The sequence below is a fragment of the Vigna angularis genome, chromosome 10 (genome assembly GCF_016808095.1).
Source record: "Vigna angularis cultivar LongXiaoDou No.4 chromosome 10, ASM1680809v1, whole genome shotgun sequence".
In the NCBI taxonomy this organism is placed as follows: Eukaryota; Viridiplantae; Streptophyta; class Magnoliopsida; order Fabales; family Fabaceae; genus Vigna; species Vigna angularis.
This window is the reverse complement of record NC_068979.1, coordinates 29,268,004-29,280,303: the sequence shown is the minus strand read 5'-3', so window position 1 is coordinate 29,280,303 and position 12,300 is coordinate 29,268,004. Positions and strand designations below refer to the sequence as shown.

General features: G+C 31.3%; 1 protein-coding gene across 3 annotated transcripts; it reads left to right on the top strand.

The window, feature by feature from the left end:
* Window positions 1-5,366: 5,366 nt before the first annotated feature.
* Window positions 5,367-11,071, top strand: LOC108335109 (mediator of RNA polymerase II transcription subunit 18). 3 transcript variants are annotated; one of them, XM_052869917.1, is made up of 7 exons: window positions 5,367-5,571; window positions 5,691-5,732; window positions 5,856-5,906; window positions 8,070-8,169; window positions 9,307-9,364; window positions 9,460-9,816; window positions 10,817-11,071. In XM_052869917.1, exons 3-7 carry the CDS (start codon window positions 5,871-5,873, stop codon window positions 10,917-10,919), a joined length of 654 nt encoding a protein of 217 aa, XP_052725877.1. In that variant the 5' UTR covers window positions 5,367-5,571; window positions 5,691-5,732; window positions 5,856-5,870; the 3' UTR covers window positions 10,920-11,071. The 3 variants fall into 3 exon arrangements, with proteins under 3 accessions (XP_052725877.1, XP_052725878.1, XP_017426538.1); XM_052869918.1 differs by having other exon boundaries at window positions 5,647-5,732; XM_017571049.2 differs by lacking the exon at window positions 5,691-5,732.
* The last annotated feature ends 1,229 nt before the right edge of the window (window positions 11,072-12,300 follow it).

Sequence of the window (12,300 nt, the reverse complement as noted above, 5' to 3'; positions counted from 1 at the left end):
TGTAATTTAATCATTTAATAAAATAAATTTTAATTCTTCAAAACATTAATTAAAGTTAATATATAATCCTAAAATAAATAATAAGTTATATAGTTATACAATTGATGTTTAAATGTATAATTAGAATCTCTATTAAGCTTTTTTTTTTCAAAATAATATAATTATATATACATATATTTTATATTGTATATTATGATCGACGGTCAATCCAAGAATCATATTGTCAATCAACCTACATTTTTATTGTGGCCGGTTGAGAACTTAAACGGTTGGCCAAGTAAAGATTAACGTTAAAGGTAATTATATTAATATTAAGCTAGATCATTATCATTTGATCGTAATTAGGAACAGCCCACCCTGAAATCTATAAATATAAATTTGTGGTATTCAGATAGTTGGTTCTCCGACTCAATCGTACAATATCTAGCGTGAAGAGAAGAAAGAACTTTAACTTGAGCTTGGAGGTTTAGAGACCATTTTGAGAAAAATATTAACCTCAACATCATAAACATTTTGGTGTCCACTATGGGCCCAAAGATGTAGGAAGAAATCCGATGAGCACAAGAAACATTGGTTCAAAAATTATTATAAAAAACCTTTTTTAACCAGTATAAGAAAACTTTTGTGGCATAACCATTGGAGAAGAACCAATAAGTACCATCTAGCCGGTCAAAGAAAGTCTTATAAATGGACAACCTACCCAATATGAATCACACAATCCTTACAATTCCAGTTTACTGTGAAACTGCAACAAAATACCTTGTCCCAAATGTTTCTTGAAATATCTAATAACCCTTAAAGTTGTCTTTGAATGCTTTTTATGATGATTCTACATAAATTGAGATAAAATATAGATAAAGTAAGAAAGATCATGACTAGTCACAACCAAATAAATCAACAGTCAAATCAACCTTTGATATGGTTTTGAATTTTTAAGAGGTATACCAAAAGTTAATGCTAGCTTATTATTTTATTGAAATACATTTGTATCTTTAATGATTTTCAATGCATATTTTCTCTTATAATAAAACTCCTCATAATTAAGAGTTACCTCAAACCCAAAAATATTTTAAGATTTTAAGGTTTTTATGTGAAAATAAGAACTAAATAAGTTTTAAAATTTTTTATAACTAAAATATTATTTCTTGCAATAATTAAATAATTAAGTCGTATCTAGTCATAAATATATAATATAAACAATGATTAATATGAATATGATTGAACAAATCCTTCAATATCAACCAACGTAGCTAACCCACAACGAGGATATATTGTGTTTGCTGATTGAAAGCTTTAATGGAAAACCTTGACACTTTGAAGCCCTGTCTTCTTTGTAAGGAGAAAAATTGTAAAAAAATACAATAAACAAGATATAATTGTATTGCAAATCGTAGCACACTTTATTTTTGTTTCTTTTTATGTTTTAATGTGAATGTTATAGAATATAAATTTTCTACATAAAAAGAATTTTATATTTAATCATTCAATGAATATATGTAATTACAGTATTACTAATCTTGTTTTGTTTTTATCTTTGCTAGTAAAAAAAGGTGATTCACCTTTAGACAATATTAGAATTCGATAAAAAAAAAAGGTGATTTACCTTTAGACAATCGTAAATTGGTTTAGTTATTGGAAGCTCTTAAAGTGCATTATGGGCATGAAAACAAAATGAAACTTTTTGATTTATTATTTATTTTTATATATTTCAATTATGACCATACAGTTCATAATATTATTTAGGCTAGAACTATCCCATGAGAGTCCTTGAATTCAAATACATTTATTTAAAATGTTTCATGTAGAATCATTCACTCCTGCCTCTCCTATTGGCTCTCTCGGAAACAAATTACCTGCAAAATTTAATAATTATAATGTCAATAAAACTAAATAAAATAAAACATTTAATGTAGAATATATCACGAGAACACTGAAAACAATTACAATTTTTTTTAATAAATATATATCTATATATATATATATTCGATTTATGCACAAAATCTTAATTTTTTTTAAAATATAAAAACACTTGAATTTCATACGAGAATATTTTCCTTAATAAACCAATTTTGAATACCTGATTTCTGGTTTATATGATTACAACGACAATACCCTTCGAAACAATAAACTACTGACGGACCGCATGGTAAAGAGCGAATATTGCGAAGACAATCCTTCTTTGTTTGGCATGGACATACAACTATAACACCATCTTTTCTGTTTGTTTCCATTGAAAATGAATGACCTGTAAAAATAATTGCATCTTTTTATTAAGGTATGTACAAGAAAAAAATAATATTCAGAAAGCATAGGATAATAAAGAGAAAAGAAATACCATAATAAACTTCTATTGCGAGAATTACAAATAAGAATGCTAATATGAATGAATTCTTTGACATATATTTCATCTTGCAAATTTTGAAATTTTGATGTTCGTTATAATAATAGGGTGATAGTTTTACAAGAAGTTGATCTCTCATTATTTATAGGAAAAATGTGAAGTTCTTATTAAATGCAACATGCTAAACGACAACGAAGTAGTAACGTAAGTAATTTCGTAATAAATACAGCATTTCATATAGTTCAATTAATGTTCTTAAATATCTTAGAGGTAAAACTTATAGTCCCTAATTGTGTTATTAATTGTGTCAATTAGGTCATCGTATTTTCAAAGAGTTCAATTAGATCATTTTTATGTAAAATTGAGTCAATTATGACATTGTCGTTAATTGTCGTGGACGATGTTAAATTTATTGTTTAGTGGCATGTTGAGCTAGCATTTAATAAACACGTGGCACGAAGTTATTACGTGGATTTATTTTAAATATGAATGGAAAACAATTTGGATTTCATTAAATCCCTCAATCTAAAGCTCAAAATCCCTCATTAAATCCCTAACTTAAAATACGGTTGCTTTGATTATGATATCCTTGCCACAATGGACAAGGTTGTCGTCGATGAAGTTCACGTAATTTTGCTCTCCGTCGGCACGTCAGGGTACTCGTCGCAGTATTTCCGTGATTCGATCCCTTTGGGAGCTTTCGGCGTTGCTCGTCACAATGTTCTAGTTTTGTGTTTCGCTGAGAACTCAGGGCCTAGTCCATCCACTATTATTTTGTTGCCTTCTAAAGTGCAAGGGAAGATTGTTGTTTGCGACAGGGGTGGGAATGCTAGGGTTGAGAAGGGGAGTGCAGTGGCTTGCCGATGGGTTGGGAATGATTTTGACTAACCCTGCCGAGAATGATGAAGAGCTTCTTGCTAATGCGCATCTTTTGCTAGCTACCATGGTGGGTCAAATTGCAGGGGACGAGATCAAGGAGTGTATAAGGTTGAGTCAGTACCCAACTACGACTATTGAGTTTAAAGGAACTGTGATTGGGGGTTCTCCTTCTGCTACTTAAGTTGCTTCATTTTCTTCTACTAAAACCCTATGTTCCCCAATTTCAAACAAGAACAACAAACTCACTAACCCTATTTTCTCCAATTTTTCCTAATTTCGCACACACTCAAAGTTTGACCACAAAATCTCAAACTTAACCCTAATACGTTTTAATTTCATTTCCAGAAATAAATATAACATTCTATTTTTATAAAATATAACTTATTTTAAACTTAAAATAAAATAAATCCACGTAATGAGACATGTGCTTATTAATTATTAGCTCAGCATGCCACCGGACGTCAAATTTAACGTCATCCACAATAATTAACGGTAAGGTCATATATGACTCAATTTGACAGAAAAATGGACTTAATGAAATCTTTGAAAATAAGATGACCTAAATGGCACGAATATGCACAAATAGGACCTCCGAAATGATTAAACTTAAAACTTATTTAATGCAGTCTGATAATGTATTATACAATTCAAGAATAAACATAAAGTATTTTTAACGAATATATCAAATTTTAATAAAAATAATAATCAAAATATTATTTAATAAGTCATTTAAATATTGAAACACATATTTATTTTCTTAATCTAATAAATAAATAACTTAACAAATGAAAACAAATTGTTAACTATTAAACTCTAAAAAATAATATTTTAGAATTGATATTGTATTTTAAATAATAATATTAGATTATTCTAATATTAAAAAGCAATGTTAGATTTATGAGCGTTTTATAAATGTAATGTTTATCAAGTTTTACTACTTTTATTCTTAGACCTTTTAAAGACCTCTAGTCATTCAAATGGTCAATCATAGTTAACCCACCGGGAATGCTTGAGGACATGTTTGTTTGTGTGGACAAATTGATTTTTTTTGCCTATTTCTACGTTTGAACATGAAAGATGATGAAAGAATGACTTCAACCACTATTATCTTGGGAAGAACGTTCATGATAACAACATGTACCAAGATAGATGTGCACGTAGGATCATGAACTATGAAGATAGGAGATGAGAAGGTTCAATTTAATGTAATGAAACACCCAATTGAAGACTATTCTCTGTTTTGTATTGATTTATTGAGTGATGTAGTAAACAATTTTTCTTCTAATTTCTTATATGCTTTCTTTTTATGTCTTCTTCATCTTTGGATTTTTCTTTATCGAAAATGTCATATACAATTTTAGATGACAAAGAAAATTATAAAACAGATGATATTGAGGACGCGATGTCAATAAATGATACTTTTGTGACGTTCGAGTGTGATGCTAGGTGGTTGAGATTTCCTTAGGCTGTAAAATGCTTCTATCTGTGGTACAACCACCCACTTTGGAGTTAAGCCTTTACCATCTGATTTAAAATATATTTATCTTGTAGATGACATGATTTCCCATAAACTAACTGAAAAAGAGTTAACCCTATAGAAGTCTCCATGACAGCAGTTCGGTAAACCCACAAAACGTCATCTAATTTCACAAACCAATCATTTCTAGATGATGACACATTTTTCTCAATGATCCTTTTAATCTTCCTATTAAGCACTTTAGCTTAACTATTTGTCTAAAGATAATAAGGACAGACAATGATTCAATTTATAATGTTTTAAAAACCTTAATTAACTCCGACAAAAATGAGATCCTCGGTTACAAAGACCTAAGCACACCAATCATTTCTAGATGATAACACATTTTTCTCAATGATCTTTTTAATCTCTCCATTAGACACTTTAGCTTAACTATTTGTTTAAGGATAATAAAGAGAGACAATAACTCACTTTATAATGTTTTAAAAACCTTAATTAACTCAGCACGGCAAAAATGAGATCCTCCGTTACAAAGAGAAAATCTGTTGTTTTAAAACTAATTTATTTAAAAAAAATTTAGAAACAAAAATTGAATTTGTCCGAGGAAAAACAACAAAAAAAATGTTGGATTTAAGAAAAGGACATTCTACGACGTCGTATCATAGTGCTGAGAAATTCATAAACTCGCGGTGCTCAAGGAGTGAAATGTTTCATCGTTTCTTTCCTTCGCTTTCTTCTGATTTTCCCCTTTTACTTGTAAAAGCAGAGATTGCTATTTCTGAAGATTGAAGAACCTCGATCAGCGTTTTGACAATTGACAACACCTAAGAGGACTTAGATTTTCATCGTTTTCATCTCAGTAGAAACTAAGCAGGTCAATTAACCTCTTATTCCCCATTTGTTTCTTTATGTGCATTAGTTTTCAAAGTTTTTATGATTTGAGTTTTAGGTTTTCGCTGCTTTCCTTTCATTCTTCACTCTTCGTTATTACAGTGTTCCAGTAAAACTAAAATCAAAATTACAAAATAGATACATGTAAGTGCACAAAACACTTGTCTGTGATCTTTTGCTTCACAGTATGCACAAAACGTAAGATCTTTCGTTTTGAAAGGCAATTTTGACTTCCATAATACGCATATCTTTTGTGTAATAATGCAGGTGAGCTTAGCGAATATGGAATGTGTGGTTCAGGGAATTATAGAGACACAGGTCAGTTTATGTTTTATTTGAATTGTTAATTGGAACTGGCTTTTTTTTTTTGAGTATGGGGAAGTATTGTTGAATTGAATTTATCTGGTTTAGCCATGGTCTCTTGATGTGAGTTATTATAAGTCTGTTTCATGTTAATGACAATCTCCATTTTTAGAATCCTGATCTTGATCGCTGGTGTGTTGCATGTATTTAGTGTTGAATTCTGCCACCAAGGTAGGATAATGATAAATTAACGGAATGCTCAAGGCACCAGACAGTCAGGAAAAGGATTGAGTAGCCACTACCTTTCTCAAATAAAAAATACAAAGGAAAAAAGTTAAGTGCAAAGGCTAAACAAATTTAGTTACTAAATAATCACAAGAATGATTTATCGGTCAAAAGAGTCACTTTCGTAGGGTTAAAGTCAACATTATCTGCATGGTTAAAGTTATCTCTAGAATGCTTGTGTGTTTATGTGAATGAGAAATTCACTGTGGAAAATCTGGAAATTCATTGTGTCCTTAACTTCTAAATTATTTAAAATATGAGTTAAAGGTTTAACTAAAAAAATTCTACTGTTTATATTCACCAAACCTTAATTACCTTTTGCTTATTGCTGTCAAAATGGGTTGTAACCCGCGAGACAACCCGGCTCACCACGGGTTTGAACCGGCTTGGGTTTGAAAAAAATGTAATTTTTTTTTAGGCTCACCAACCCATCTAATTTAATTTAATTACTTATTATTTTGTGTTTCAATATTATGAGTATCATTTTTTTATTATATTGTAGATGGTGATAAAGAAGATGTTTCAAGAGAGACAAATATTATAGATTTATCTATTCAAAATTCTAATATTATAATTGGATAAGTGATACAAAAATTATCATTATTAAAAACTTATTTGTTCGCCTTTTGTACATGTTTTTGGATTAAGTTTGGATTCTGTGATACTTTTTTTTATTTTGAATTGTCTTTGGAGTGTAACATCATTTTAGTGTGACATTTATTTAGATTTGAATTAAAAAATTGTAATTTTTTTATTTTAAAAAAAATATATAATTAAATGAGTCAATGAGTCAACCTGTTTAACCTACCAACTCGTGGCGGGTCGGGCTGGATTCAAATTTTTTCAGCTCGCTAATAAGTGAGCCGGGTTGGGTTGACTCACTAAGTGACTAACCCGTGGTGAGCCGGACCGGATCGAGCCGGGTTATCCGTTTTGACAGCTCTACTTTTGTCTATGCATTTCTATCATGGTTGATAAAGGGTTAATCATTTAAAAATTGAAACTTCTTTTAAGCTGTCATCTTTTTGAGAATTTGATGTACAGAATCAATTGTTCAAATTGTCTGAATATATCATAGTGAGATGCAATTAATGACCTGTTCCAAGCTCTATAGAATCAGTTTTCAATCACATAATAAAAAGATTATCTTTCAACAGTTGCTTGCAATGAGAAAAGGTGTTTGATTATTTCATCAGTATTCAAATATCACTCTAATAATTGAATACAATAAGCTTATTATATGAGAATAAGACCATTGTTCTCACAAAGTTTTCAAATATTAAAATTCCAAACTGATCATTTTCACTTCTACTAAAATGTTCAAAAAAATTCTGATATCTGTTTACAATAATATGTTGACACTGAGTATTCTCATTGTACGCACAAATCTATATTTTCCTGTGAATCTATATTTTCTAAAATAAGTTGATCCCCTGTGTGTGAAGAAGCTATTGTTGTTATAGAAAGTAACACTATTTTCTAATAGCTTGGGTATGCATGATGGTATATTGTCCTACTTTATTATAATTATTTATTTGAATCTACACTTGAAAGACAGGTTGTCTCATGGAAACCATTCTAACTCTGTTTTTCTTTCTTAATTGGAAGAAATAATCACTCGTATTTGTCACAGACAACTTGGGAAAAAACAAATGATTATTTGTCAAACATGAACCCACTTTTGCACTCATTATTTGATGAAAGTCAATAGAATCACAATTTTTCTTGAACAGAAATAATAATGTAAACATTCTTTCTGTTCTCTATCCATAATTATTCTTTTAGATAATCAAGATATGTTCTGTTAGTATTAGATTTTTCCAGAAGGAAACTTTCATGTTGAAAGACTGTCTATGACAACCTTGGCTTTTAATATTTTATTATTCTTCACAGCATGTTGAGGCTTTGGAGATTCTTCTTCAAGGACTATGTGGTGTTCAGAGAGAACGATTGAGGATACATGAAATATGTCTCAAGAGTGGTCCCCATCTGGGTGAGTGTTTTATTTCAATAATTTGATATTTTTTGGCCAATATTTTCATTTTTTATTGTTATGAAAGTATATTTATTACTAAGAGGGAAATAATATCCTGGGAAAACTAGCACGAAATAACTTGCATTAGAAGACAGGGATATGTATGTCCTTACAAGAAAGCCTTCAATTGCTATATGTCTAAGAAGCAAGCCCCTGAGCGGTTAAAAGTGCATATGAGATGAATAGTTCTGAGAATAGAGAGAATTCTATTTCGTAACAGCAACATAAAAGCACCATCCTTCACCCAGCTCCACCAGAACCTTTCCCAATTTACTCCCTCCTAAGCCTTCTCCAAATGCAATTTTGGAAAATTACTTCAAATTATGAAGAAATACCTAGAATACTTTGGAAGTCTGCAATGAATAATCCAGAATACCATATATGATTAGCTTCTGGCCATTGTAAAATGGAACGACTTAATATTTTTTAGTGCTGTCTACAACCACATAATGTGTAATCTCTATTAAATGTTTGTTTCAGTATATGCAGTGATAATTTCATTTAGAGTGCTTTCGATTTGCTAACAAATGAAGAACTATACAAATTTCCAAAAATATTTTAAAAGAAGGCCTCAATTTGGCTAAACCTCATGAAGGAGAACAATCATCAAGCCCAATCAATCTTGTACCAAGCATGGACTCTTACTCCGTGTCTGGAACTGCTTATGTTGTATTGGCCACTTAATAGCAGACAAAGCAGAACACTTGGATTTGACTTTGCTTTAACTGAGTTGTTTCTCATGAACTGTTTTTTAGTGTGCATCAAGTGCACCCTTAAGCATTTGCACTGGACTACCATCTAAATGGCATGCTTCTTGCTCCTTTTTTGACCCATGATGCTCTTTTGTACTGGCTTCAGTTTTAGATTTCATGGTGTTGTTTTACTCTGTTCTTTGGAGAAATTTATGCTTATCCAAGATGAGGTTTTCTCTGTATTGTATCTTCACGAATAGAGATGAAATATTTTCAACTTTTTATATGATTCCCTCAATATTTTTGTGTACTTTTCAATTATTTGTGTATATATCCAGTTTTTTAGTATAGCATATTTTGATCTTTTTTCCATTAATCATGATTTTATGGGCTTTGTTTTTAGGCAGTGTAACCTCAGAAGTTCGACTCCTGTGTGACCTAGAGCAAGCTGAACCTTCGTGGTAAACCATATATCTTTACTTTCAAAACTTTGTTAGATTTTATTTTTCATAATCAAGTACCTATTTAATATGTGATTTATTGATGGCTTGTTCAGGACTGTTAGACATGTAGGTGGTGCAATGAGGGGTGCAGGTGCAGAGCAAATTTCTGTTCTGGTTAGGTCAATGGTGGAAAGCAAAACAAGCAAAAATGTTCTTCGTTTGTTTTATACACTGGGTTACAAATTAGATCATGAGCTTCTGAGGGTGGGATTTTCCTTCAATTTCTACCGGGGTGCACAAATCACTGTAACAGTTTCATCAATCAATAAAATGCTGAAGTTGCATGCAACTGACGAGGCGGTGCCAGTAACACCTGGTATACAAATGGTCGAAGTAACAGCACCTGCAGTTGCTGAAACCTACACTGAAGTTGCTGCTGCTGTATCATCCTTCTGTGAATACCTTGCACCGTAAGAATCTCTTTTCTCAATTGCCCAATTTTCTATACCAATTGCAAATATTTTACACACCAAGAGGCTGGAGCTGCTACTAGTAACTAGCAGACTTACTGCATTGTTAATTTTAGTAACTTTTCATGCTTGGTTGATATTTTTAGGTCCTGATTGTCTAAGGTCGTACCATCATATTAGAATTAGTTAACGGTTATCCATTTAAGTGGTTTTTCAACCTTGAGAGTCTGCAGAATAATACCATACATTTATTATCTTCCTTCACATCTATGAAGCACAAATACGGGGATATGGGTAAATTGAAAAAAATATAGGACAAGAGTGGGACCCCGCTTGCAAAGCTCTCAGTCAAGTGGTACTCCATTTTGTTTCTGATTTCCTTATTCTTTTTTTATTAAACTTGCTACGCGTGTCCTGGATGATCTCTCCAGCATGTCAAGGAATAGACTGCGTCATCTCCGGCGTGTCCGAGAGCATGGCCGAGTCTGGCCCAACAGTCTATATCGGACAGTGTCATTGATAGAACTATGAAAGTTTACGTGAGAAAAGGAAGGGAAAAAATAACAAAGAATAACTGTTAAGGAGGGTTTGGGGGAAATGATTAGGCAGTTGGAGTTTCCTTAGAAGGTTTGCCTTTTTAAGGGGGAGCGGGTGTCTGGGACAGACACGTTATTTTGTATCTTTGTAGTGGATAGGTTTGTACCTGTGAGAAGGGAGATTGTTCCCTTGGATGCTTTTGAACATTTTCTGTAATACCCACATAACAATACCAGGTCTTTCTGCTGTAAGTGTATGTTGTTTGTTCTGTCATCAAAACAGAGGAGAGTCTTGGTTTCTTGTCACCAAGAAACCTATCAGCCATACACGCCTCTGTCATGTATTCGTATCCGCCATGCGCTTCAGATGCGACGCGAAAACGCCATTTTTTTTTTGCGTATCGGAGCTTTGCAGCTTCACATAGATCATTGATATATGTAACTCTTTGGTGTGAATTTCGCAGGCTTCTCCACCTGTCCAAACCAGGCATTTCAACCGGTGTTGTACCTACTGCTGCTGCAGCTGCTGCATCTCTAATGTCGGATGGCGGGGGCACAACATTATAGTGAGATTGTATTGTTACTTTAAGAAACACAATTTATGTACATCACTTGCTAAATTGCTTTAAAGACACGTCAACGTAAAATTTTCACTTCACATGAACATGTCAAGTTTTAACATTGGAGTATGCCGTGTATTTATGAATTGCTTCGTGATCATATAGAACTGTAATGTAATTGTTTCAAGCTTTTGGGAGTAGGATTTATTCAGAAGAGAAGAAAAGAATCAGATGCGTGGCTAAATGTTTAATATGTTAAATTTTCAAATGTCCATTCTTCATGACTGTCACTTTTTTACGAAGTAAATACGCTTGGCTAAAACAACTATTAGAATTAATTAGTTTACATACATTTCTCTTCGTGAAATATGACCATGCTTTTGTATTTATGCCATAGCTTTCTTTCCTAAACTCTGATCTCTTTAATTCAAAATGAATTGAACATTACAAAGACAAATAAAAAATCACAAGGACTAAAATGAAGTAACAGAGACCGAAAAATGAAAAAGTTTATGGGTAATACAAAATTTATAAGAATAAAAAAAAAATATAACTATTTTAATAACAAAATTATATCTTGAAAATTTTGAATTTAGATAGGGCTGGACATAAATCGCAACCTTGATTCTAATGTTATTGGATGGGTTAATGTAGTTGGGTTTAAATTTCAGGATATAAAGGTTATCCCGATATAATTCTTTTCTTAAAATGATGCTTTTATTTTTTTTCTCAAATTTTAATTATGTATTATAATTTGTAATTACCAGCTTATGGGCCTAAAATTTTAAATGTACTGAAAATATTCTTTTTTAAATTGTTAAAATTAAAACAAAAAAGATGAAAAAAATATTATTTTCAATGTTTAAAAAAATTATTTAGGTTAGAGTTTGAATTTGATCTAATTTAGGTCTAAATGGTATCATACTATCCGCAGAAATACACTTATCAATCTTATAATATAAATGGAAGAATACAATTCTTTTTTAAAAACAGATGAGTTGATAAATTTTAGTCGTTTTAGTCTCGTGCTCAAATTTGACATAAAAGAGTGTATTACTCCAAAATCATATAAAGCACTCAAACATTAACCTATCACATGTACTTTCAAAATAAGCTAAAATATATTACATAACTAAATCTTATGTCATTCAATGATTTCTAATAAGTGATAAACTTCAAAATTAAGATAGAATGTTATCTTCAATTTAGTCATGAGTGTGTTTATCTTCACTCTATCAAGATTCTTTCTATCCTATTATTTTCATTCTTACAAGTCTTATCTAGAACTCTCTACTTAACAATTCTTAATATAGAAGAAAGACAATAAACTTACAACCTCAAGGTAATCCTAAAATGTTATTCAAATTTGAGTCTATTATTAAATTTAC

Coding starts and splice junctions, on each gene's coding strand:
- LOC108335109 (XM_017571049.2), top strand. CDS start 5,871: ATGGAATGTGTGGTTCAGGGAATTATAGAGACACAG. Junction 8,170..9,306: donor CAAGAGTGGTCCCCATCTGG/GTGAGTGTTTTA, acceptor CTTTGTTTTTAG/GCAGTGTAACCTCAGAAGTT. Junction 9,365..9,459: donor GAGCAAGCTGAACCTTCGTG/GTAAACCATATA, acceptor TGGCTTGTTCAG/GACTGTTAGACATGTAGGTG.